The sequence below is a fragment of the Sphaerodactylus townsendi genome, linkage group LG12 (genome assembly GCF_021028975.2).
Source record: "Sphaerodactylus townsendi isolate TG3544 linkage group LG12, MPM_Stown_v2.3, whole genome shotgun sequence".
Classification (NCBI taxonomy): domain Eukaryota; kingdom Metazoa; phylum Chordata; class Lepidosauria; order Squamata; family Sphaerodactylidae; genus Sphaerodactylus; species Sphaerodactylus townsendi.
Window position 1 is genome coordinate 30,566,955 of NC_059436.1, and position 26,295 is coordinate 30,593,249.

Sequence of the window (26,295 nt, forward strand, 5' to 3'; positions counted from 1 at the left end):
GTGGCAGCTTTGAGTCAAACAGCGGTTTATTTCTTTTCTGAGAATCCAACCTGCCATTTTGTAGAGCTCACACAGACAAGGTGTCATGTGCATCTTTCCTCTATTAAAGAATTGTTCTGTGGGCTGAGCAGACACTATCATGCATGGCTAATTTAAATCATGTGGGAAACAACTTTATCGACCCCCAATTTTTACCGCAGAAGGGCAAATATTTCTCTGTTTCCCTTGTCTCTGTGTTTTCCACACACATTCAACTGTATTGCTGTCAATGCACTTTTGCAAATATTTCTGCATTCTCGTCCTTTCAAGGAAACCTTTGGGGGAGCACATTCATTACTCATTTCCTGCCTGCTTTCTCAATGAGTTACTTCATCTGAGCATAAATCCCTCATCCCAGTCCCAACTATATTAGCCCAACCAGTCTGAGCAGTTGGATTCTTTCAGCCCTTGGCAGAGTCAGGGTTTGGTCATTCCTACCATCTTTTATGAATGAAAATGGGCCCTTAGTGCAACCCCCCCTCCCCCCGAGTTCAGCTTCCCGCTTCCCTTTTGCAACAAAGGTGCAGACTTCTGTTGGCTACCCTTGCTCACCCAGATGTAAACAAGGAGCAATAATAGTGAAGTTCTTTGCGAGGCTAAGCAATACAGAGTGCAAAACAGCCACCTGGGAGCCAGCAATGATCAGGTAGACCTCCCAGGGATGGCAGTTAAAAATTGTATCTTCTCCTAAGACAGAAACGAAACCACTTCCTAACTAATTCTTTTTTAAATTAGCTGCTTCTCAAGCACTGACATGATACTTGGGACTTCTTCTGCCGTGTCATTTGCTTTTGAGACCAGCAAAATGGGCAAAAACTGTGTAAACAATGGATTTTATATCATCAGAACACATTTCCTGAAAATATATGATAGATAGTTGAGCAAGTTTGGTGAGAGGGGAGAACTGGGTGAGATTGGAGTGTCTGGTTAACGGCTGGTAATTTTAATCAGCAGGGAATCATTTTGAATTTTAGATCTTGGCAGGAGACATTCTTGACTTTTCTTCTCAGTGGGACCCAAAGAAGCTTACAATATTGTCTCCCCTGTTTATCTGCACAACAACCCAGTCAGATAGGTGAGGCTGAGCAACTGACCCAGGCTCACCCAGCAATCTGCCATAGTGTTGGCATTCCAAGCTGGGTCCCCAGATTCAAATGTGAGTGTCCCAGATCCTAGTCTGATATTCTGACCAATGCACCACTATTAACTGGCCTTCAGCCAATGTTAAAAATCTCTCAGTAACACCCATGGCTTCTCTTCTTACTGGTGTGGTAATCCTATTACTTTCTCTATTGGAGTAGGTACTACGAGACTGGCAGTATACGTCCAGGTGTGATTGGGGGCTCCAAGCCCAAGGTGGCAACACCCAAAGTGGTGGAGAAGATTGGTGACTACAAACGGCAGAATCCAACCATGTTTGCGTGGGAAATCCGGGACCGCCTCTTGACAGAGGGTGTCTGCGACAACGACACTGTCCCCAGTGTGAGCTCCATCAACAGGTGAGAACCTGAGAGGTGATCTTCTCAGGGGCATTACTGATAGTAAGTTCTTCTAGCATCTCTATGAGTATGACTAGACAGGGATCCAAAGTCGATCTTTCATCTCTCAGGCCCACCAGAACTGCCTGTCTATCCAGCCACTTCACAAATTTTTCAGTAGGTGTTTTGAGTATAACTTACTTATAATGTTTAATAGACCAATTGACCTTTATTTTGATGGGTCCTTCCTGCCTCCTCAGTGCTCTGAGTAAACATGAGGCTTTGTACTCTTCCTGAGATTACAACAATATGTCTCTTCCTTTCTCTTTGCAGGATCATTCGCACAAAAGTGCAACAGCCATTCAATCTCCCGCTGGACAACTGTGTGGTGTCAAAAACCTTGAGCCCTGGTCATAACCTCAGTGAGTGTTTCCTCTGTGAACTGTGGATGGTGGGACGGCCTGACCTGTCTCCACTTTGCCCCAGGTTGTCCCTCCAAGCTCAGAGGGCATCACCCTGGCTAGATTACTGTGGGACGATGAATGAATACTTTAGTGAGTCACCTGTGTTGAACCACAGGTAGTGCTGGGTACTGGAATCATATCACTTCTTTGGTGAGCGAGGTTTGCATGGGGATGTTTGGAGACTCATTTCGTCAGAAAGAATACTAACACAACTTGTTGGAATAGAAATCGGCCGCAGCCCAAAATTTATTTAACACATAACCAAGAAACCTTGAAGCTGGGCGAGCATACCAGAGCACATCCTGGCCCCCAGGTAGCAAACCGCTGAACCTGCTTATAGGGCAGCCCAAGCTGACCCCTTAGGCCCTTCGGACAGAACCCCTGTCCGGCACATCCCCCGAGGGAACGGAACAGGAAGTTACTAGGTGCCACAAGGACGAAACCAATTTGTACACCCCTTCCCCGTCGGGTAGTTAGCGCTTCAGCGAGCTCCCTCAGGTTTGGCTTTCGAGAGCTCTATCGCCACCACCTTAAGGAGGCCCCCGAGGTGGGAAGGTCCGCGTAAGCTTCTGCCTTCCCCAAATAGGATGTGCTCTTATGCCCTACCGCCCAGTGAACTGCGACAAACATAACAATATGAACAACCCCTCAAAACCTTCCAAGTCAGCATGCTGGAAGAAGTAATGCATGTGATAGTTTGCAGACTGTCCTTTCCCGGCACTGGATTTGCCAACCCGGGGTTCCCAAAAATCACAGGTCATTATATCTGGCAGCACAAAGCTTCCTCCATTGTGCATAGTTAAATATGGAAGTAAATAGTGAAATAAGGACCATAGTTCTTGTTTGGACAACTAGTATCACCTAGTATCAGTACTTCACTGTGCTCTACTTTTAATGGATTTATTGGGACCCACTTCTTATACTTATCTTTCTCTAAACCTGTGTAAACACATGGTCAAACTAGATATGACACTGGGAGATCCATAAATTGATCTTTCTGGCACTTTTCAAAAAAGAAATGACTGGCTGCAGTCGTGCTTTGAAAAGCACTAGGAAACGGTGTTTACAAATCTCTCACTATCAAGGCCTATTTAGGCTTTCATTTCCCATTCCATTTCCTCATACTATTCCTCAGCTCTGTGTTCCCTTCTCTGGGAGAGGTGGTTGTCTCAGGAATGTTCTGATGCTCACCTGATTTCCTCCCACTGTGTCCTTTAGTTCCTAGCTCGACCGTGACCCCACCAGAGTCCCCTCAGTCAGATTCTCTGGGCTCCACCTACTCCATCAATGGTCTTCTGGGAATTGCGGTGCCCAGCAGTGAAAATAAGAGGAAAATTGATGACAGTAAGTCCTGTTAGACCTCAGGAGGGTGCTGGGGTGGGCTATCATTATTACTATGTTTTATTCAGGTCATGATAATATTGTCTGATTTTAAAAAAAATTGGTCTGAAGCAAATATTCTAAAATGTATGGATGCTGGATGTTAACTCCACACATAAACAACCTCACTTCTCCAGGGCCTCTACACTGAACTCTCAGCCTCAGTTGCCTGTCAATTGATTCACTGGCATAGTAGTATTTAAGAAGACATATTCTTGGAAATTCTACATTTTGGATTATCAGGACCACCCTCTTGCTAAGCTTATCTTCAGCTGCAGAACCCAATTTCGTGCATGTTTAACTAGGAGGGAAACCAACAAAGTAACCGTTCAAGCTGATCAGAACATCAGACTTGCAGATTTGTTCTCCTCTGCTTGTAAACTCTGAAGATTTAATTGATTCATTTTAAGCAGGGCTAGCCTGTGCATGTTTACTCAAAACGTGAGACTTTCTCACTTCCTCCTTTCTCTTGATGACTTGCTGTAGCTGCTAACTTCGACCTATTAACATACTCCAAACCACTTTCCGCTACAATGATCACCCAATCACTGACTCACGCCAGCAGTCTTCCACCAGGTAGAAATCCACCAGCACTGTTTTGTCTGCTAAATTTCTCCTGAAGCGTCCACTGCTCCATTGCTGTGTTAATTTCTGCCCAGAAATTTACTCCAATACATTGGGAATGTTATATTACAACCAATTTACGTAAGTAGGAAATTTGATACACTGGGTCTCTTTGGCAATTGGATAAGAACAATCCTGGCTTCAGAGAAATCAGATGAAAAATGCTTAAATGTTTAAATATTGGAGGATATTTTTTAAAGTGACCTTAATGTATTATAGAAGAAGAAGAGTTTGGATTTATATCCCACTTTTCTCTCCTGTAAGGAGACTCAAGGTGACTTACAAGCTCCTTTCCCTTCCTCTCCCCACAACAGACACCTTGGAGGTAGGTGGGGCTGAGAGAGGTCCGAAGAACTGTGACTGTGACTAGCCCAAGGTCACCCAGCAGGAACGTAGGAGTGCAGAAACACATCTGGTTCACCAGATAAGCCTCTGCCACTCAGGTGGAGGAGTGGGGAATCAAACCTGGTTCTCCAGATTAAAATCCACTTTCTCTTAACCACTACACCACATTAGCTCTCTTATAGAAGTAAAAAAAGAAGAGTTACAAGCAGTGCCAAGTTCTAGTTTCTATTTACCACATGCTCTATTTACCACATACCACATGCATTACCACATTCTCTGACCTGACCTGGATGGCCCAGGCTAAGCCAGGTCAGCTCTGGTTATTATTTGGAAGATCACCAAGCAATACTAGTGTCTCTATGTAGACAAAGCAATGACAATCCATCTTTGAATGTCTCTTTTCTTAAAAACCCCGTGGGATCGCCATAAGACAGCTGTGACTTAAAGTCACTTTCTACCACTGTGTGCTGTGCTCTCATTTTACATAAGATGGGGTTCAAATGGGAACCAGAATTTAATAATTCTTCCTTTTCTGTTTTATTTTATTTTGTGCTCTTATGAAAGAATATATGAAAGAAAAAGCATTCGATATTTAAGCGGGGGTGACACTGGCATTTTTTTATTCAGTTTGTCTGAAATTTCATCCAGGAGTTATTCCAAACAAAGTTTAATACTTGTAGGGCAAATCATTTCTATTTTATAATATATTTGGGGGGGGGGGGCTTTAATAAGACAATACAAACTCTTCTCCACTTTTGTTAGTTCAAAATGGTGCATTTGGCCTAAACTGCCTGGACAGTATTCCCCACTGACTTCTTAATATTCAATTTTAAAGCTACAAAACTGATTGCAGCAAACCACCCTCAAGGAACACCCCAACATTTAGTTAATTTTTAAAAATGACAAAATGACAACAGCAGATGGGAGTTAAGTTCCAGACCTTCCGTCCCCCGAGTAGCTATTGCATTTTTCCTACCTGCACAGGGAGCTACTGGCCCCACACTCCAGCATCAAGTGAAAGAGGCATCAAGAAGCTGTTTTAGAAGATCCTACCTGGTGGTGTGCTGCTAGGACAGCTTTTCTAGAGGGGTCCAGCCAAAGGAATGAGACCCTGATCAGAACATGACATTCTGCTTAAAATAAGGTGTAGCTGCAAGGGGACATCTGGGGCAGCTTACCCCAGACGCCCTCATTGCAGTCATGTGTCGGGGAGGGGGCATGCGGGCAGTTCACCTGGATGGCCCAGGCTAGCCCAGTCTCACCAAGGCAGAGGTGCAACAAGGCAGAGGTGCAGTTCCCCCTCCCTTCATTACTACATAAGAACATAAGAAAGAGCCTTGCTGGATCAGACCAGAGTCCATCTAGTCCAGCACTCTGCTACTTGCAGTAGCCCACCGGGTGCCTTTGGGAGCTCACATGCAGGATGTGAAAGCAATGGCTGCTCCCGAGCACCTGGTCTGCTAAGGCATTTGCAATCTCAGATCAGGAAGGATCAAGATTGGTAGCCATAGATCGACTTCTCCTCCATAAATCTGTCCAAGTTTCTTTTAAAGCTATCCAGCGCCCCTTCCACACACGTAAAATAATGCGTTTTCAAACCACTTTCACAACTGTTTGCAAGTGGATTTTGCTATTCCGCACAGCTTCAAAGAGCACTGAAAGCAGTTTGAAAGTGCATTATTCTGCATGTGCAGAATGAGCCATAGTTAGTGGCCATCACCACCTCCTGTGGCAGCAAGAGGATGCCCTTTGCATTTTAAAAGTTCTAAGGCTGCAAATTACTTTGATCTGGCCTTTTCTCTAAAAGCCATGCCCCCCCCCCAAAAAAAAAAATGAGATAGACACACAGTGATATTTTCAGAGGTTTTTCTGTATTATTTTAAGCTGTCAGGTTGTTATCAGCCTTGGGAATTGTACTACTTGTGAGAAAGTGAAATAGCACCCCCCCTTTCACTGCTGTAATAGTGTTTATCTTTAGAATTATGAAATAGTTCTTTGTGGTTTTGATAAATGTTCTGTTGCTGTTAAACTGGCACTTCCTTGAAGAGGAATGGTTTTTCCTTGCAGTTTGGGGCTTACCTTGAGGATTGCGTAAATCGTTTGTGATGTCCTCTTTGGATATTGTGTAACAAGCCGAGAAGGGGTTTGGCTGTTAATATGATATTTATCTGAAGGATTGTGAAATAGCCCTTTTCGCACTGCTGCTCAGTTTTCCCTTATGGCCAAATTTGGTTTACCGTACCTTTAAAATAGTGTCTCCCATCCCCCTTTTCCTTCACCCCTTGCCACTTTGATTACTACCCTGGCCATGTGCAATAACTCTTTATGATGTCTTTTTTTATGTAGTTCAATAATTATTGGTGATGTTGTCATGTCAACATTTATCTTTTGCCGTTCTGTAAGAATTTTTAAATGTTAGAAATGGTGTTTGCTTTTGAACGGAGTGATAATTGATACACACTTTAAAATGCAATCCTGTATACTTACTGAAGGCTAAGCCCAAAGCATTTGGTGAGCTTAAACTGGAGTAACTCTGTGTAGGGTTGCACTATTTGTTAGTTCATTGACATAGGGAAGTTGAAGCTGTATTCATAGGATATTTGATTGATTGATCTGAAGTTGAGTGTGGGATGGATAACTAGATTCACAGGATCAATGGAAAACTCAACTATCCTTACAGCAATGAAGAAAATTAAAGTTCGTTGTAGAGAAAATAGTTAAATGAAATATCCAAGTGGGTTGTACTTTTAAGCCACTTTTTCTGATGTTCTGAAAGATCTATTAGAAAGTTTGTGGAATGAATGTTTGAATACCTCTACATTCCTAGGCAGATTCCAGGTTGGGTGCAGGGGTATCTATAATGTATAAAAACAGCTAACAGCAGTTGTGGCATACAATGGAGCAGTATATGATAAATCCTGGAGTTTAATTAATTATTCTTCATAAAGACAAAATGGCAACTTTGAGAAACATTTATACTTGCAAAACCATGCTCAGGCCCCTTCCACATATGCAGAACAATGCACTTTCAGTCCACTTTCAATGAACTTTGCCGCTGTGCAGAATAGCAAAATCCACTTGCAAACAATTGTGAAAGTGTGTTATTCTGCATGTGTGGGAGGGGCCTTAGAAACTACCAGTGCAGTCCTAAACACAGTTATACCAAGTCCACTAAAGTCAATGACTTAGCCGTTTGGGTCCTAGATGGGGTATTTAAAGACTGGTGGAGGTGCATAGAGAAGCATGTATGCATGTATGTGTGTGTGTGTGTGTTTTCCACCGGTTGTGTACAGAGCCCATAATGCTCTCAAGCTCTGCCCCTTTGTACTTTGGTTGGGTATGTTACTTACTGATTTGGTTTGCTGTGCTATTCTAGCTTTGCATGGTTGCACTCAGACAGTTAAAGTCAAAACAGACAAGTCTAAGAGTTTGGCAGGCTTGAACTAGAGCAGTTGCTGCACCATCATTCCAGACATGCCAGCACAGCCAGGAGGCAGAATATGACTCTCTGAGAACCAACTCAGTTGTCTGAAAGGTCAGATCGAGTTTCTAGCCCTTATGGCAGCAAATGTATGCTTGATTGTGTGTGGGTTTGGGCTGCAGGAATAAGTTTCCCATCAACTGGGAATGGTGCTTGAGGGACCATGCTTAGGACTAGTTAAATCAAAATAAACTAATCAAAGTAAAAGAAATTCTGCATATTAGTCTACATCATTCAAGTCACAAAAAGGAGCTTTTCACCTGTTAGGCAGAAGCTGTACTATAGCTTGGTAATTTTAAATGATTCTTGATTTGGTCCTTCTTTCTTAACCCTGGAAATGAGAAGGGAACCGCCCTACTACATAGTATCCTCTTGGCTTCTTCAGGGGTGAAGGAGTCTGCAAATACCTATGTCTAACTTACGAATGCAAGTGGCTTTGGGCTTGCACTGTTCTGATGGAGTCAGAATATGCCCCTTAGTCCTGGAGACTGTGGGTCTCCGGCCCCTTCCACACATGCAGAATAATGCACTTTCAATGCACTTTGCAGACGGATTTTACCATGCTGAATAGCAAAATCTGCTTTCAAAACAATTGTGAAAGTGGATTGAAAGTGTATTATTCTGCATGTGCAGAAGGAGCCTCCTTCTCCGTCCCACCACAGTCACCTTTACAAATGATACATCCATGCATAAGGGGAAGCTGGCAACCATGTGCAGATCCTCCCAGTATGGACTGTCACCGGGTTATCTAAACAACATATGTTTTTTACCCATGCAAGGACCTCTTCAGTACTCTCAAACTGTCTGCTGGCTTTCCCAGGGTTCTGGTTTGTATACGGCAGGATGCAAGACATGTGCATTGTCCCTGCTTGAACAACACTGCAGCCGCACATATTGGGAGCGCCATGAGTGGCACTTTCCTAATGCATACAGTTGCCAGACTCTCAGGTCATACAGATTAACAGTCTGAAAAGGGCTGGTGCATCAGGGGAATTCATGGGAATGCACAACATCTCTTCTACCTGAGTGAACAATCCCTGGGTTTTTGAAAAAGCATTTGAAGGGGTCAAGCAGAGCTAGCAGGAGAACATAAACAGGCACATTTACAGAAGAGAACATCACTGAGCAACAGGATACTAAATGAGTTCATGATGGCACCTTGGTAACGAAACAACCACCATCCTACGCCTTTATATCATGAGGGCATGACCTGGCAGGAGAGGACAGAATTAAACACAACTGGGACTGTTGCAAAGAATGTGCCTTTGCAAAGCTGCTACATCACTAGGGGACTGTTGTGTGAAACAGCAACAGATAAAGGAAAGTGACCTTTCATACAGGTTTAAATCCTGTGTTGTGTTCAGTGAAGTTCTTAGCCAGGTGTAAACTGGTCAGATCTAGGCAAGAAAGAGGGAAGGGGTAAAAGACTTTGCCAACCAAGTAACATATCTGCTTTCCCTCTTCCTTTCTCAGGCATTTTGTAAAGCATAGGTGTGACCAGATGCCCAAGCCCTTGGATGTAAGTCAAAGGGCAAGAACCAAAGGGCTATTGGCAGTGGTGGGATCCAAAAATTTTAATAACAGGTTCAGTGGCGCCGCCGCACACACGCACCTCCAGTCCCTAATTGGGCAGGGAGGTTGCTTTAGTAACTCCTTCTCGGCACTCAGAAAAAATTAGTAACCACTTCTAGAGAAGTGGTGAGAACTGGTTGGATCCCACCTCTGGCTGTTGGTATTTTGGGTAATAGCCCATGGCTCGCAGCCTGTCTTCTTCAAGCCAGGCACTGATCCCAGGACCAGCCCGAAATGTGCTTTTCATTTGTCATTTGGTTTGTTCTATTCGTTGTGCTTTGGCCTATTTAGGTATTTTTCTAGCTGTAAGACCCTTTAAGTCCTTTTGGAAGAAAAGTGGGATATAAACACATAAATCAATAACCTTTTGGCAGGCGACCAAGAAAGCTGTCAGCTCAGCACAGACTCCCAAGGCAACAGCAGCACCTCCCACAAACACCTGCGCAGTGAAACCTACGGGCAGCACCTCCTGGAGTGCCCCTTTGAAAGGCAGCACTGCCCGGAGGCCTACGCTTCCCCCAACCACGCCAAGGGAGAGCAGGTGCGTAGTAGTTCACTGGGCTTCTGACTGTTTTTAAAAGGGTATTTGATGGGGAAGGGGGCAGCAGGGGGCAAACTAGAGGTTGAAGAGGTAGGAAATGAGGCTGAGTCGGGGGCTTGGGTATCTTTGATTCATCGAGGAACTCAGTCCTTGTTGATACCAGCGGGATCCAGGAGAATAAACAGGGAAGGGGCTGAGGAGCTGGCAGCTTGTGAATGGCCATAGGTCCATGAGACAGGTGGATGGGCAGAAGACTTTGATCTGAAGGGAGTGCTGAGCTCTTATTCCTCCCCTCCCAGGGTATTTATGCATTGCCCCTGCTGAACAGCTCCATGGATGATGGCAAAGCCATGCTGACACCTTCCAACACACCACTCAGCCGCAACCTGGCTGCTCACCAGACATACTCTGCTGTGACAGGTAAGGGTCTCCCTTTTCTACGACCCCAAACCTTCTCCCACGTGTGTTGCATGCCATGAAGCAGCCTAGAAGGAAGTTGCAAATTGCTAATGCACAGAACTTTGGGCCCAGAAGTGGAATGTGGGATACCCTGGACCAGCTCTAGGCAGACTCCTGGGAACTCTGACCCCAGTAGGCCACACGAGGGCTTGTGGATCCTGAAACCTTCTCTGCAAAGCCTCACCCTTTCAGCCCCACTCCATCCCTGTGCTGCACCAGGGTCATAGATTTCTTCTCATTTTCATTTCATGTCTCCCTCCCCCACCATTCCTCTTCTTCCACCCCATCTTAGTCCCGTCAGATCCCTCTTTGCCCTTCCTTGTAAAGCAGGAACCCCCTGAAGTCTGCAGTACTCGCTCCACCCCTTCTTCCTTATCTAGCTCTGCATTTTTGGACTATCAGCAAATTGGCACCGGAGGCTCTGTCCTGCCTTGTACTGCCTTTTCCCACACGACCTCTGTCTATGGCCAGTTCACAGCACAGGCCTTTGTCTCAGGTATGACTATACAGCTAATACATTGTGGGATAGTTTGCCAAAATGCAACATGGGATGGATGCCCGGGCACCTATCATAGTTAGCTGGGGTGTGAAACACGGTTGCTATAAATGTTTAAGTTCTGTACAGAGACAATTATTCCAGAGATCTACCAGGCTATGTAAAAGCAGTCTGTGATTCTCAGCAATTATATAGAGACGATACAATGAAAAGTCTGAAGGTCTGTCATTTTGTACAGTGATACTGGGGAGGGCATGAATGGCATCCCAGTCTTAAAAATCAGGTTAAAATCTTTCTCGACACCCCCTCTGTATTAAACGGTCAAAGTGTCTGTCTCCTTCCACGCACGTGGGAGTGATGATTCATTGGCATTGTTCCATATCTGTCACGGAGGCCATAACTTTCCAGCCTGCGGTGTAAATATTAATATCTGGAGGAAGCCTAAAAGGTTTCAACACCAGGCTGAAAATTACAAGATAAAAAGCACACACACACACCCCCAAAGCCAAGAACAGAACAGACATGGCAACAATAAAAAGCACAGTCAATCCTCCAGATTGCCTCCAAAATAGCTGTTTAACACACCAAAGCACTAAGGATGAGGGAGCAAGCTGGAGATCCTTCAGCAGGGCGTTCCGGAACCACAGCACCCAGACTGAATCGAGACGGACTGGCAACACTCCACGCTCCAAAAGGAACAGGGTGGAATATCGTCACCTTCTGTGTCTGGTCATGCAAGAAAGGGAGGAGCCACCCAGACCCAGCCAGAAAACTCAGAAGAAAGCCATGGTCAAAGAATGCAAATGCTGATCAGAACACAAGAAGAACCAAGAAGGGGCGCTTTCCTTTCCACCCACTTATCTCTCAGTGCAGGCTGTCATCTGAGAACTACCATGCTTTGCTCTCTCGTTTCAAAGAAGGTTGGAACTCAGGGTGATGCGGAATCCGGGAATTTCAGGAGCCACGTTGCCCTCCCGTACTTGAACATTGAAGGCAAAAATTGAATGCAGGAAACCACCCAAAAGTTGTTGCAGTTGAAATAGTTGAGGGAAGGTTTCTTCCCAAGTGACCTTACTCATCTCAACCTCTTTCAGGTGAGGAAGCCTTCCTCCCTCTGCAACCAGCCCCCACAGCTGTCTCGCCTGTGAGACATGGTGAGAAGATGGCCTCAAGGGCCTGGTTTTAGGGGATGGCAGACTCTGCCTCCACTACTGTTGCTGCCCTGGCCTGCAAACCACAAAGGGGTAAAAACAGCTGGCTCCCCTCCCCTCCCGGTTCCCCAGGCATCTTTAAAGACTACATCAGGAGTTCAGGAAGCCCCACTGAGCTGTCTTCAAAGATGAAAACAAACCAGAATATATGTACCGCCTTTTCTTAGGACTGACTGCAATGACACAAAATTGTGTGCAAACCTTTGAGTTCACCAGAACTCTTCCTCAGGCTGGATGTTGCAACATTTTCAACATGTAACAAGAAACTGGGAGGAAACTAGATGCCCCATGGTTTTGCGGGCCTGATTGTGTCATCCTCTTTTTGCTGAATGCCAGTGGGCAAGCAGATATGCATCAGTAGTACCCCCGAGCCTGGAAAACAAAAACATATTCTGTCCCTCCATTACAGGTGCAAACAACTTTTGCCTTTAAAGATGCCTTGCAGCCAGAAAGGAAGGAGTTCCAGCTCCTCTGGCTTCTGCCTATCAGGAGGGATGTGAGAGGCAGTGGTGTGGGTGGGTGGCAGATTGGGGCAGGCGTATTTAGGGATGGTGGCAGGAGGCAGTTGCCTCAGGCAGTACCCCTGTTTGAGCTGCTATTGCCACCCCACCCCATCTAGCAACTCTTGCCAGCCAGGAGCAGCAAGGGTCAAACGTGCAAACAGGCTTCACTTCTGCAGAAATCCTCTCTTCACAGTCACCCTTCAGAAATTAAAACAGAACAAGCTTGAGCTCCTTCCTTTCTGGCTGCAGTGAAGAAGTTTCAGACAAAAAAACAGAGGGAGGACTTTTTTTTTAACCTAGCCTTAACATGAAGTTTTGAAACTGCTGGGTGGCAGGTTTTTTCATCAGATAGACCACAGAATGGCAGATATTCACACAAGAACCTGGTAGGTTCTTCAAGAATAGGCAGGTTTTAGAGATCCCTGTTATCTGAGGTCCTTATGTTATCTCCTTGACTACCCTAACTGGTTCTCCTGTATTCAGACAGCTACTTATTCTCTTTCCCTTGCTCAAGGCAGGTAGGAATGGTTTCGGTGGGGCATCTGTCTGTGCCACTGCTGGTGACTTTTGGCTTCTCTCAGTTGTGTTTCTTCCCCTTGCAGGGCGTGAAGTGGTTGGTTCCACCCTGCCTGGCTACCCTCCCCACATCCCAACCAATGGACAGGGCAGCTACAGCTCTTCTGCAATTGCCGGCATGGTGGCAGGTAAGGCACTCCAGAAGAAGAAGTGGGAGGCTGGGAGATCAGAAAGGGCTCTCTTTGGTAAAAACCTTTGGCATTTCAAGACAGGTCTCCAATCTATGGCCCTCCAGATATTCATGGACTGCGATTCCCATCAGCTCTGCCAATTGGCCATGCTGGCAGAGGGTGTTGGGAATCATAGTCCATGAGCATCTGAAGGGCCATAGGTTGGAGACATCTGTTTTAAGGGGTACGTTTGAAAGGTAGAGGGAATGGCTGCTACAAAGCCATGGCAAGGACTGCCCCAGTCATGAGAGCAAAGATGCTGTCATCCCAATGAACCATGTGTAAATCCAGCTCCAGAATGATTGAGTATAAATATTAAGTCTGGAGTTCTTACCCCATGTAACAATCAGGTTGACTTGCAAGATTCTTCACAATTCCTCTATACATGGTGCCTGATTTGGATCAGAAACATAGGCCCTTTCCCCACTTACCCTTTTCCGAGGGTTGCTGCGCACAATTCCCAGCGCGCGGCATCCCTGGCGCGCGCCCGGGCGTCCCCACGACGCGCGGGGTCATTAAAAGGCGCCCTTTGAAAGAGCGCCAGGAATGCCTCGCGCTGAGGGGCACGACAGCAGCAGCGTCGGGGCGGCTGCACTGTCGCCGCCCCTCTCAGTGGGGAGTGCCGCGGGACCCCAGCTACTCTCCTCGAGTAGCGCGGGGCTTAAGGTAAGTGGGGAAAGGGCCACTGTGTATATAGAGAAGGGTCTTCAGCGTTCCCTGTTCTACTTTTCTAAGCTGAAATGGCCTGGGGGACTTTTTGGACCACCGAGCAAACCATAGGGACCCCAGACTCAACTTGTGTACTCCACAATATGTGAATTGGACTCAAACCTTTGGATACCCCTCCTTCTAATCTCAATTTAAGAGTGTAAGGTTTGCAGATCAGAAAATAACAATAAATGTCTTCAGTAAACATCCCTAATTTATCCCTTCTGAGATGATACTGCAATATGTATTCTAGTTCAGGAAGGAATTAGTCGTTTTTACAGTGAGGCAATTAATCCATTAATATACTCTTTTTGTAAATAATGTTTTCCCAATTCTTGCTGCCTGGATAGGAATGTGGATTTTTTGGGAAGTCTTGCCCACATCAGTGCCGCTTTCTACTGTCAGCACCTGATGGCTGCCTTTTCTCCACGCTGTGTCACTAGAGGGTTTTTAGAGGCCTTTAATAAATTGCTAATTGCTACAGTGTTGTGGTGTTGAAGTGCTGTAGCAATTACCGATTTTTAAAGTGCTCTCAAAAGCCTGCCAGTGACATGATGAAGAAGAATGGCAGGTATGAGGGGTGACACAAATTGCTGAACGTGCAGGTTTAACACTAAGAGTGCTCTAAGAATGCAAACTAGACTACAAATAAAGCCAAAATGTCACTATACATTCAACACATCAAAAGTGTGCAATCAGGAATCATTCAAAAGTCCAAAAATAGGACAAGCTTCCCAGTATTGCCCGTTGCCTGGTTGGCTTTTCCCACTGTATCAGCAGTCTAGTTGATCTTGCACCCAAGGCCCCTTCTGCATGAGCCAATAAACCTGGGCTGGGGACGGGAAAAAACCTGTTCCAGAAGGAATTTCGCACAGCTCCCGCTCCTAAAGCGAGGCTGCCCCAGGTTATCTTCCCTGAAATGGGTTATTCAGGAACTGCGCTATCCACAATTCTTTTGTTTTAATGCACTTTAAGCAGCCGCACTTCCCTCCATTTTAAAGGTCCTACCTCACAGGGACACAGGCATGTTTCAAGGCATTGCGTGATGTCAGCATGACTGTGGGGTCCATGCCTACCTGCCCGCGTAGCTACGCAGCTTAAGGGAGGTGGATAAAGCAAAAAAGATGCAGCTCTGTGCAAAGGCGCGACTGCAACCCGCATTGTCTCCCTGGGCTCCCGTTTGCTGTCTGCATGGAGGCATGTGAACGGGTAAACAGGAGAGCGGGTTACTTTATCCCAACTTCAACCCATTCTGCCTGTGCTGTGTGGAAGGGGTCTAAGTCTTGGGAGTCACTCTCTCATGATCTGTCCTAAAAGGCAATGCCATATATAATATTCAGCATTCAAATGCTAGGATGTGAAATCCTCCATTGGGCTAAAGGCCTTCATTTGTACATTTCAATCTATTTGTCTTTATTTGTCTCCATGTTCAGCACTTTGTGTAGCCTTGGTATAGTATTGTTTCTAATTGTGTTGTTTCCACGTTGCATACTATACCTTGTTTGTTCGATTGCCTTTTGAGTTATGAGGCGTTGACAGTGGAAAACTGCACAGAAATCTCCCGTGTGGAAAGCTGCGTTGCCAATGAACAGACCTCTGCAGTCACTCAGATAATAACACCAACACAGAGTATCTGGCCCATCTAGAAGCAGCCAAAACTGGTTTTTTAAACAGTATTCAAGATAGCATAAAATTGAGAACAAAAAGCCGCCACTTGCTGATAGAAGAGAAGATTGTCTTTACTGTGGTCTTTACCCTTCTCTGTTACAGCAACGCACTAGAACCAAAATAACGTTGACAATCAAGCATGACTTGTGGCTGTAGCAGTTTTGTCAATGAAAGTTCAAGGGAGCATCCATCCCTAAGAGCAAGATGAGGCTTGCTGCTTCTAAATTAACTGACCTGGAATTATTAACAGCTCATCTTGTTGCCTTATATGTGTCCACACTGATCAGAATCTCTCTTCCACAGCCAATTGTGAAATTCTCACCCCATTTTGCTCTCCTTGGTCATCCCGACTATCAGCCAGAAGCATCTGTAGACACTTATCCCACCCAAAATAACATCCTGTGTTTTCGGAAGGTGCTTCTATCAAAGATTTAGGTCCTGCAGTAAAGCTGTGGCTCCAGCCCAGTCCTGGGCCGGCAGAGACAGCAGGAACAAATCTCTTGCAGAAGCTATTGACCTCCTAGCCTCCCTTCTCTTCCTTTGGCCATACAATTTAGCATCACTCCTTCACCTCTGGCCATTCTACTCCTTAAAAAGAATATGAAATATTATATAATAAAAGGCTACCTCTGAGCGCAACACGGGCTGTCTTTCACTCTCCACTATAAAACTGCAACTTTGTCTGCAGACACTGACTGGAAACCAGCAGAATTTTGGACAGGACAGATGGTAGAGCTTCCATACAAGTCTGGGTCAGAGCACTGCTGCCCCTCCTCTTCCTGGAGTGGCTTTGAGACCACTGTCCACCCCCACCCCATCTTACAGCCTCTGGTGGTACCATTGAAGCTGGCAGTCTGTCTCAGACCATGTCTGTTGCTTTTCGTTATGGCGCCACGGCAGTTCTCTGGGGAGGAAGGGTTAACTCAGCTCCCCCAGAAAGGTTTGATTTTTTTTTGCTGGCAATGGCACCTTGCCAGGTGGGCTAGAAGCTGGCACACAAGCGCAGTTCCCTTGGGCAGGGACGTGCTGAGCTGGCGTGTTGCTGTGTTACCTTGGAGATGTGCTTAATGCAGCGTTGAGAATACAGAATCTTCTCCCCCTGTGTGCTCCCTCCCCTCAAGCGTGAAATGAGATTGGTCAGGAGAAGAAAGAGAGATTGGGGGTTGTTTTTGCACTGCTTGTAATGAGGACACTCAATCAAATGCCCCTTGAAGTCCAATCCTCCTCCCCCATGGAAGCTTCTGCCTCTCCCCCGCCCCCTCCGAGAGACAAATGTTTGTATAAGTGGCTCTCATACCTGTGCAAATTCCTTCCTTCTAACTACCTATTTCTTTATTACTTTTACCCTACTATTCCTTTTCGGTCCTTCTTAATGGAGTCCATAGCACTTTCTTCCATTCTTCCTTGCTATGTTGTATGCTTACAACAACCCAGTGAGGTAGATTAGACTTGGGGGTAGGGGGGCTAGCCAGAGCTCACCAACTTACCGTATATACTCGTGTATAAAATACACCTCACTCGCGTATAAGTCGAGGGGGGCTTTTTCAGCACAAAAAATGTGCTGAAAAAGTCGACTTATATGCGAGTATATACGGTACCTTCACAGCTCAAGGCAGATTTCATAGAGGTTGTCTTTTAAGATCATGGCCTGAAACAAAGTGTTCTCCCCCGCATCCGCAAGCTTTTTAAAGTTTTGTAACATTCACCTGATGAAGAGTTCTGATGGGGTCAAAAGCTTGCACCATGTTTTGTGTCACTTTGCTTGGTCCTAATAAAAGCTATTACCTGAATTTTACTCTTGCAGTTTTGAACCCGGGTCTCCTCAGGAACTTAGTACAATACTCTAAGCACTGCATCGTACTGGCTGTCCCAACACCACACAGGCTGATCTAGTATGTTTAATTTTCTTGTGGTTTGCTGGATGCACATGGCATAAAACAAAACATTTAAGACATTTTGTAAGAGTCTGAAAAAAATTATAAAACAGAAACCAACAGAGTTAATAGCCAGCGGTCATAGCAACTTCATTTAACTTCAAGCAAACACTCACCAGCTTTGATAAAGGAATAAAAAACTTTCTGGAAAAAGTCCCAGTACCCAGTACCCCATGGCACAGAGTTGATAAGCTGCAGTACTGCAGTCAAAGCTCTGCTCACAACCTGAGTTCGATCCCGACGCAAGTCAGTTTCAGGTGGCCAACTCAAGGTTGGCTCCATTCTTCTGAGGTTGGTAAAATGAGTTCCCAGCTTGCTGGGGATAAAGTATAGGCGACTGGGGAAGGCAGTGGCAAGTTATCCCATAAACACAGTCTGCCTAGTAAATGTGGTGATGTGACACCACTCCATGGATCAGGGACTACCATTTACCCTGTACCTTTTCCTCAATTGTGGGTATGCTAAATCGATACCTTGAGCCATGCCTCCATCAATAAGCTACTTCTTCCTCCACCCCATTTGTATCTTGAAAATGTACAAGGATAATGTACGTGGAACATTTTTAGGAAAAGGCTTCCGCTTCTTACCATTTTGCCAGGAGCTTTTACGCAAAACCATTTACTTTACAAGAATGGCTTTCAGGGAAAGAGGCTGTCGAAAATTCAGGTAATCAGAAGTCTACTGAAATGGGACTGGTGTTTTCTACTCAAATGCCTCAATAGGCAACTGGCCTGGGGCCATACAGTCAGTATGTCTACAAGAGAGATTAAGGGCTCTTTCATATAATCAAGAGCATCTCAACTCTGTACATGAGCAGAGGGCTGTATCTGCCCAGGGCTAGTTTTCTGACCAGCCCACCCAAGCAGTAATGAGGGGGCAACATCTGCACTGGTCAAGGCAACAGATCCTGGGAGCCCTGTCAGACTTGGGGTGGTTCTGCCTTATTTTGTTCTCATAGGAGAGCAAGGGGGATGGCTGGACCCATCTCACCATCCAGCCACTCTTGCACAAATCTTTTGCTTGCCTGGAACATGCGATGGTTCTCCTGCTAGGCTGGCATTTGGAAGGATTCCCGAGAGCCATTCTTGGTCCCTTGGGAGGCTTCTCTACTCCTTCCTGTGCAGAACTATTGGTTCTCTGATGGGACCTGCAAAACGTTTGGCTCCCTGCTGGAAAGGTGTGAGCTCTACCAATTGAATTAGCCCAGCCCACCATGCAGAGAAGAAATAATGAAGCAGAGGTAGGCTGCCCACAGGCCACTCTAAGCTGCCCCTCTAGCTACCCTAGGAAATCTCCCCACTTGCCTTGGTTTCTCCATAGCCTTCATTCCTATTTCCCCTTCCTTTCTCCCTCCCTTATACTAATGTCTACAGGCTGGTCCCCTGCCTTTTGACATGCAAGTCATTCTGAGGTTAGGAGGGTTTACCAGCAGTTATATACAAATGTAGCTATAATTTTGTGTTTCTTTTGATTCTTTGGGAGGTTTCTCTCTCTCTTTTTCCTTCCCCCGCCCGCCCCCCCCCCCATATGACTGAATGTTTCTTGCAAGCCAGGACAGCTGCACTGCAGCTAGTGACTGTTTAAATCTCAGTGCGGTGCTTAGTTTCTCAAATGAGGAAGCGCTAGAGCTTAAAGTCACATTCTCTGCCAAGGAAACGTGCAGCTCTTCTCAAATTTCTAACATGAGAAAACTGGACTTTATCCAGGATGTAGTGGGTTCCAGAACCGGGTCTGCATTCTGTCTCTGCCTGTGACTATTACTCTGGGGCAACAGGCTGGCCTTTAGATTTAGCAGCGAGAGTGCTGAGCTGTATCTGCATGAAGATGATTCTTAGGTAGCCTCCATTGCTGTTGTAAACACCTTTCACCTGCACTGGCAATTAAGCATCTACCTACCTTGCCTACTTTGATCATTTAAGGCAGGGGTGTCGAACTCATTTGTTACAAGGGCCGGATATGACATGAATGTGATTAGTTGGGTCCAGCCCAGGGTGGATGTGGCTGCCTCAGCTGGCGAACCCCCAGTAGGCTTGTAAGGCCAGATCAGCACCGGGGCTGGGCAAGACACTGTTGGCACTGGGCAAGGGCATGGCTGCCTCAGCTGGTGAGCCCATAGTGGTCTTGCCAGCCCAGATTGGCACTTGGATAGGATGGCTTGCCAGGGCAGATTTGGAGCAAGGGGAGGGGGTAGCTGCCTGGTCTGGTGAACCTGCAGTGAGATTGACAGCCCAGATTGGCACTGGGATTGGTGGTTGGCATTGGGAGGTTGGCTGCCTCTGTCGGCAAGTCTGCAGCAGGTTTGCCAGCCCAGAGCACCACTGGGGGAAGGATGTGGCTACTTCAGCTGATGAACATGCAGATTGACTCACCAGGCCAGATTGGAAGTGGGGGGTTGCCTCATCTGTCTCCTAGGCCTGATAAGCCCTCTCAAGGTGCCAGATCTGGCCCCCATCCTGCATGCTTGACACCCCTGATCTAAGGCAAGGGAAACCTTTTCTCCAAAGACTGGGTGCTCCCAGAACAGGACAGGAAGCCCCTTCCTCAGGTAGCACAGTTCCAGAGCGTCCTTTTCTCAAAACATTCTGATCTGGGCTGGTGCCTCTTCACTGTCATGGACCACCATCATGGAGGCCTCCTATTGGCAGCTTTGGGGTCAGACAGACATTTTGACTTCCGTAAGGTCACCACACCCTGCACCTGCACTCATCTGGCATGCACTCTGTATTGGAAAGCACCCTTCAATTGTACAGCTTTGGCTGGTAAAACATGTGCTCATTGTTTCCTGGGTAAAACCCTTTTGAAAGGAACTCAGCTTTGAAGTACCTACCAATTTACTGGGCGAGATTTACGGTTGCGAATTGGACACCGTGTTTCAAAAAAATTTCTGGAAATGTTAACATTAGAGTGTTTGAGAGCTTGATTTGTGTGACATACTGAAAAGATTTGTGATGACTACAAAAATGCCCCTATGTAGCCACCATAGCGCAAGCAAGCAGGTAAAGCGATCTGCTTGCTTCTGGCCTAGTTTGGAAAAGCTGCTTTCACACGTCTCGCAAAACTTGTCAAACAATTGAACAGCCTTTGAAACCATCTTTTTACTAGTCATGACCATTGAAGAACCTTCTGCAGCTGACGCTCATTCCCTCTTTTTTCTGTCAGCAGCAGGAAGTGATTATTCTGGGACTGCGTACAGCCACACCCCTTATTCGAGCTATGGAGACACCTGGCGCTTCCCTAATTCAGGCCTACTGGGTAAGTATCCTTGGAGTGCAATGGGCAGGCATAGGAGAATCTTGATTTCTAGATTTGCCTGAAAGCCCAGGGAAGAAAGAGACCTGTGCCAGCTACTCTAGGGCACTTTATAGACCAGTGATGGCAAATCTTTTCGAGACTGAGTGCCCAAACTGCAACCCAAAACCCACTTATTTATTGCAAAGTGCCAACATGGCAATTTAACCTGAATACTGAGGTTTTAGTTTAGAAAAAACAGTTGGCTCCGAGGCGTGCATTACTCAGGAGTAAGCTTGCTGGTAGTCGGTGGCTTTGCTTTGAAGCAACTGTGCAGCTCTTCCAATGGGTGAATCACGACCCTAGGAGGGTTTAGAAGCAAGCCCCATTGCCAGCAACCGAGCTTACTCCCAGGTAAAGGATCATGCTTTAGCTCTTCGCATGAAAATCAGTGGGGTTTAACAGCACTTAACAGGGTTACCTACACTGCTTCCCCAAAACTAGGTCTTAGGTTTAATGCTAATAATCGAGCCCAGCGGCCCAGGCCAGTTTAGATGTGTGTGTGTGGGAGGTGGGGGCAACTCTGTTTGCGCGTGCCCACAGAGAGGGCTTTGAGTGCCACCTCTGGCACCCATGCCATAGGTTCGCCTCCACTGTTATACACCAATACAAGGACAATCACTTCAGCTACCTGAGCTTATTTTTGCTCAAGTCTCACAGGCACTGGGGAATAGGGGTGGGGAACACTGTCTTCCTCACCAATATAAAGCCTTTCCATCAGGAAGGCCTGGAAGAAATACTGGGAGCTCTATATGGTGCTCTTCCTTGGCTAAAGAGTAACAACTTCTGCCTACTGGCTCCAATTTCATCAGTTCCTTGGATTAGACTAGACCAGTCTAAATTAGACTCAGAGCTGGAGAATAAATGCACAAAGACTTCAGTCCCAGGCTGTCTCATAGTAACAGTCTGGCCCTGACGGATTGGTGGTCAGACCTTAGACTTCCAGGTGGTGAGACCTCCACAAGAGCAGGGCAAGGGGGGAAATATAACTGACAGCACTTGCTAATGTGTTTCTGCCCCATGGCTGGAAGGGAAGAAGCTCATGGCTTGTAGCCAATCATCTGCCCATGGGAGACATGCCGATTTTCCCCATGTTCCTCTGCCCTTCTGTAGGTAGCTAAAGGTAGTCCCTTGTGCAAGCAACAAGATCATTTCTGTCCCATGGGGCAACGTCACATCATGACGTTTACTAGGCAAACTGTGTTTACGAAGTCGTTTGTCTTTGCTTTCCCCAGTCACCTACACTGGGAACTAATTTACCAACCTCAGAAGGATGGAAGACTGAGTCAGCCTTGAGCCGGTTAACTGAAACTAACTTCTGTCAGGATCGAACTCAGTCTGTGAGCTGAGCTTTTGACTGCAGTACTGTGGCTTACCACTCTGTGCCACAGGGCACTTCTGTAGTTCCTTTCAGACAAGCAACACTCTGGGTTGGTGGGCTGTAATATTGTTGTTGTTGTTGTTATTTCCATTTATTTCCTGTCCTTTACAATAGTCTCAGGGTGGGTTACAATAAAAAAAACCCTGATAAAATCCAAAATCTGAAACTCCTAACTCCCCCAAAATTGGGCAGAGTATACAAGACACCTCAAGCAGACGGTTAGTGGCAATGACGACATCCGCAGCGACTTGTACCGGGTGCCGCCATTGCTGTCACATGTCAGGGGTGGGAGGGGGCGTGCAGGCAGCTCATGTCCAGGCGCAGTCCCCCTCCGTCACTGACTTCGAGCCAACTCTCCCATCCCAGTAGGGGGCATCAGCTGGTCATCGCCAGCTGCTGAAACTCCAAAAGAGTAGGCACCTGGTGGGTCTCTAGTGGGAGGGCATTCCATGGTGCTGTGGCCACACTGTTAAGAAGGCCCTGCGGACAATCCCCTCCTCACCTCCAAAGGAGGCAGACAAGACAAGCAGGCCTCCCCCTTTGCCCTCAGTATCCAGGCAGGAATATATGGGAGGGTGCGCTCAATATGGACTGAAATCCCCTCACGGGAGCCTAAACTGGGGAAGAGAAGAACGTGGAGAAAAGCAGCTTCCTACAGACAGCTTCTTTGTTTTAAAAAATAGATCTCTAGTACATGATGAAGAAGTCTGAATATTAAACAGGTGTTTTTTTTAATTTCCGACTTGTCTGAACGATACAAAGGAAATAAATCTTCCTTATTTGCATGACCTGGGATTCTGATGATGTACAATTCCAGATTCCAGAGTTCAGCCTCATTTCCTCCCATGCAATTACCAGGATCACTGAGGAGTCTGACGTCTGTTTCCCAGAAGGCAACAGCATGTGACCTCTGCCTGTCATTCTGTGCAAGCTGAAACATCTTGTCTTCCCATTCTGGCCCAAAGCTGAGAGGACACGCCGGCCCCTTCTCAATATATTTTACCCGTCTTCTAAAGAGCTCAGCATGGCATGAAAAATCTCCCCTTTTTCATCTTCAGAACTACCTTGTGAGGTAGTTTAACTGAGGGAAAGTGGCTGGCTGAAGGTCACCTAGTAAGCTTTGTGGCTGAATGGAAACCAAAACAAAAGTGTCCATGATCTAAGTCCCAACAGCTTAGCCACTAGATTGCACCACTTCTCCAGCCTTGGAGAATAGAAAGAATCAACAACTTGTGACCAACTGGAAGAATGCAACTTGACTGATGTCCTACAGGCAAGGTGATGGTTAGTGTAGCTGTTGCAAGAGGGCGAGTCACAAGCTCTGTGAACAGAGAGACACTGACTGGAAACCAGCAGGACATGGCTGCCCCTTTCCCCCTCTTTCCTGAAAGAAGGAGACTGGGGCAGGGTTATCATACCCAGGAGCATTTTAAGAGTGGTAAAATGTAAGGACTGTTGAGCCATGCAGAAAGTGGCAGGCAAGCAGGTGGCAGGGCAAGGTTTAATTATTTATTTTATCATATTTTTATCCTGCCCTTTCCCCGGGGTGGGGGGTGGGGGCTCAGGGTGGGTCACAAGTTAAAAACACACTAAAACACTGAATAAAACAGAACATTAAAAGTTATAAAACACCTTCCCATATTCTAAAATTCCAAATACAATTAAATAGCGAATAATGTATAAAAAACAAAATAGATGGCGACTTAAATAGTTCCATCCCAAACTCGTTTCCTCACACACACACCCTCTGGCTTTGAGCCGCTGTGAATGCTTCATCTTGGCAGGCATCTCTTTGGTAATGTGTGTTTCCTTGTCTTTAGGTTCCCCGTATTATTACAGTTCACCATCGCGGGGTCCAGTGCCCCCCTCCGCCTCATACGACCACTTGTAGATGATACCATCGCTGAAGGAGCCGGGGCAGCCCTAGTGAATCAAAAGAAACTATTTATTGCCCAGCAATGAAGGGACAGAAAGAGACTTACTGCGGCCCAATGCCCCGGGGCCTGGCACACTGCATGCAGCCCTCCAGCTGAACAAGAAGTGCCCAGCATGGGCCAAAGAATGAAGCCAAGCAAGCAGCTACACAGGGCTATTTGCATGGATGTGCAAGTCATACTGTGACCACTGGGGCAGGGGAAGGAGGAGGGGCACCGGTGGGGTTAGTGGGGGACTCTGGGAGATTTAGAGCAGCAGGACAGGTGGTAGCGTGGCAAGGCAGGAGAGGGAAACATCAGGGATTGTGAACGGGCTGGTAAGGAAACAACAGCAGGTGGCAGAAGGGCCAATGGACTGGAGCACCCTTGGAATCCAATACGCAGCATAATCAGGGATGAAAACAGTTGGACATGACAAACACCAGCCAGTAAAATGGCCTGGTCCTTGGAGAGCTACTTGCCTCAGCTTTCTGTTTGCAGAAAGGCAAGGGAAGACGACGGTGTCTTAAAGAAACAGTGCAGAATTTTCAGCAGTTTCGATGACTTTTATGGGAGGAAGATCTTCAGGATCTCCAATAAGCCACTCTAAGAATGGTGGGCAAGTTGAAGAGAGAGGCTGTGTGTACGTGCTGCAGCAATTGGAAGGTAGTCAGCTGGTTGCCACACAAAAACCATATCTGTGCTGTTGCTTTTGCATAAACCTGCACCGACCCAGCAGGATCTGTTTTGAAGCTGTGTCCATGTGCAGGTCTGTCCCCTGTACCTTCAGCTGCTACAAGGGCCATCCCTGCTCTCACCCGCTTTCATTTCTGAAGGATCTTCCACCCTTCCATTGAGTCTGAGCATCAGGAAAGGCAGGCACAAATTGCAGCTCTGCATATAGAAGATGACAGGTGAGCTTCTCTTGTGGCTGCAGCAATCAGTTTGACTAGCTGCTGCCGGCTGCAGGGGTAATGGGCCAAAACCCTTCTTTGTTAGTGAATCAGGCACTGCAGTGGTCTACAGCTGACACAGTTGCAGGCAAAATCAGAACGTGTGGAAAGAATCTGAGACTTTGCACTGACCATAATACGATCATCTAAAACCAAACAGTGGGAGATAACTTGAGAGGGGTCAGGAAACAAGGGCGGGGGGGTAGTCAGGATAAGAGTACATGTTCAGAACAAAAGAAAGGAGCAGCAGGAAGATGAAGAGAAGGGAAGCTTTTTAACTTGCTGTCGAAAATCCTCCCCATGAGTGTGACCTCCTGCCCCAAGCCCCACTGAAGGCATCTCTCTTTATCTGTGGGTCTCACAGACTGAGTCCGTGCCGTCACTCTTGACTGTACTTTCCTCACTGCTCTCGATCGCTTCTCCTTGCTGGCCTGTTTTCTCCCATCCTTTTCCTGGCTGCCTAGTAAAGGATCTGAGTACTGAGTAGAGTTCCTCTCCAGAACTGATCGCATTTTAAAGCTCGTTGTCACTGCAAGTCATGAAGACAGGTGCTAGAAATTCTTGGGGGAGTGGGCTCATTGAAGTCACCACGTGAGTTCCTCCTGTGCCCCATGAATCAGCTGGGGGTTGAGATGCTGAGTTTCCATGTATATACATATATATATGTTACTGTTCCCCATTGTATTATACCTTCCACAAGCACCGCCGTTGCTGCTTTTGTGGGGGTGGGGGGGGAGTTTCACCTGTTGGCAAGAAAAATAAGGAAGCAGAAACTGGTATAGCTTAGCATGCAGCACATGGTTTGTATGCAAAATACTCAGGTGACAGGGCTGGGACCATAGAAATCACCTGCTAACTGGAAGGGGTATCATCTGGGCTAGAGCCAGCGTGGTTAAGAGCAGGTGGATTCTAATCTGGAGAAATGGGTTTGATTCCCCACTCCTCCACCCGAGTTCAGAGGCTTATCTGGTGAACCAGATGTGTTTCCGCACTCCTACATTCCTGCTGGGTGACCTTGGTCTAGACACAGTTCTTCGGAACTCTCTCAGCCCCACCTACCTCCAAGGTGTTTGTTGTGGGGAGAGGAAGGGAAAGGAGCTTGTAAACCACC

General features: G+C 46.5%; 1 protein-coding gene across 11 annotated transcripts in view; it reads left to right on the top strand.

Annotated features, from left to right (window-relative positions):
* The window catches only part of PAX8 (paired box 8), a 38,292-nt gene extending 13,837 nt beyond the window's left edge, over window positions 1-24,455 (top strand). For 6 of the 11 annotated variants that reach the window (XM_048513462.1, XM_048513466.1, XM_048513467.1 and 3 more), the window contains 9 exons: window positions 1,338-1,538; window positions 1,851-1,939; window positions 3,200-3,325; window positions 9,758-9,924; window positions 10,224-10,344; window positions 10,676-10,879; window positions 13,196-13,297; window positions 20,809-20,901; window positions 24,139-24,455. In XM_048513462.1, coding sequence (XP_048369419.1) covers window positions 1,338-1,538; window positions 1,851-1,939; window positions 3,200-3,325; window positions 9,758-9,924; window positions 10,224-10,344; window positions 10,676-10,879; window positions 13,196-13,297; window positions 20,809-20,901; window positions 24,139-24,209 — 1,174 coding nt within the window. In that variant the 3' untranslated portion in view covers window positions 24,210-24,455. The remainder of the gene's footprint in view (window positions 1-1,337; window positions 1,539-1,850; window positions 1,940-3,199; window positions 3,326-9,757; window positions 9,925-10,223; window positions 10,345-10,675; window positions 10,880-13,195; window positions 13,298-20,808; window positions 20,902-24,138) is intronic. The other 5 variants (XM_048513465.1, XM_048513464.1, XM_048513473.1 and 2 more) reach the window with 5 other exon arrangements.
* The last annotated feature ends 1,840 nt before the right edge of the window (window positions 24,456-26,295 follow it).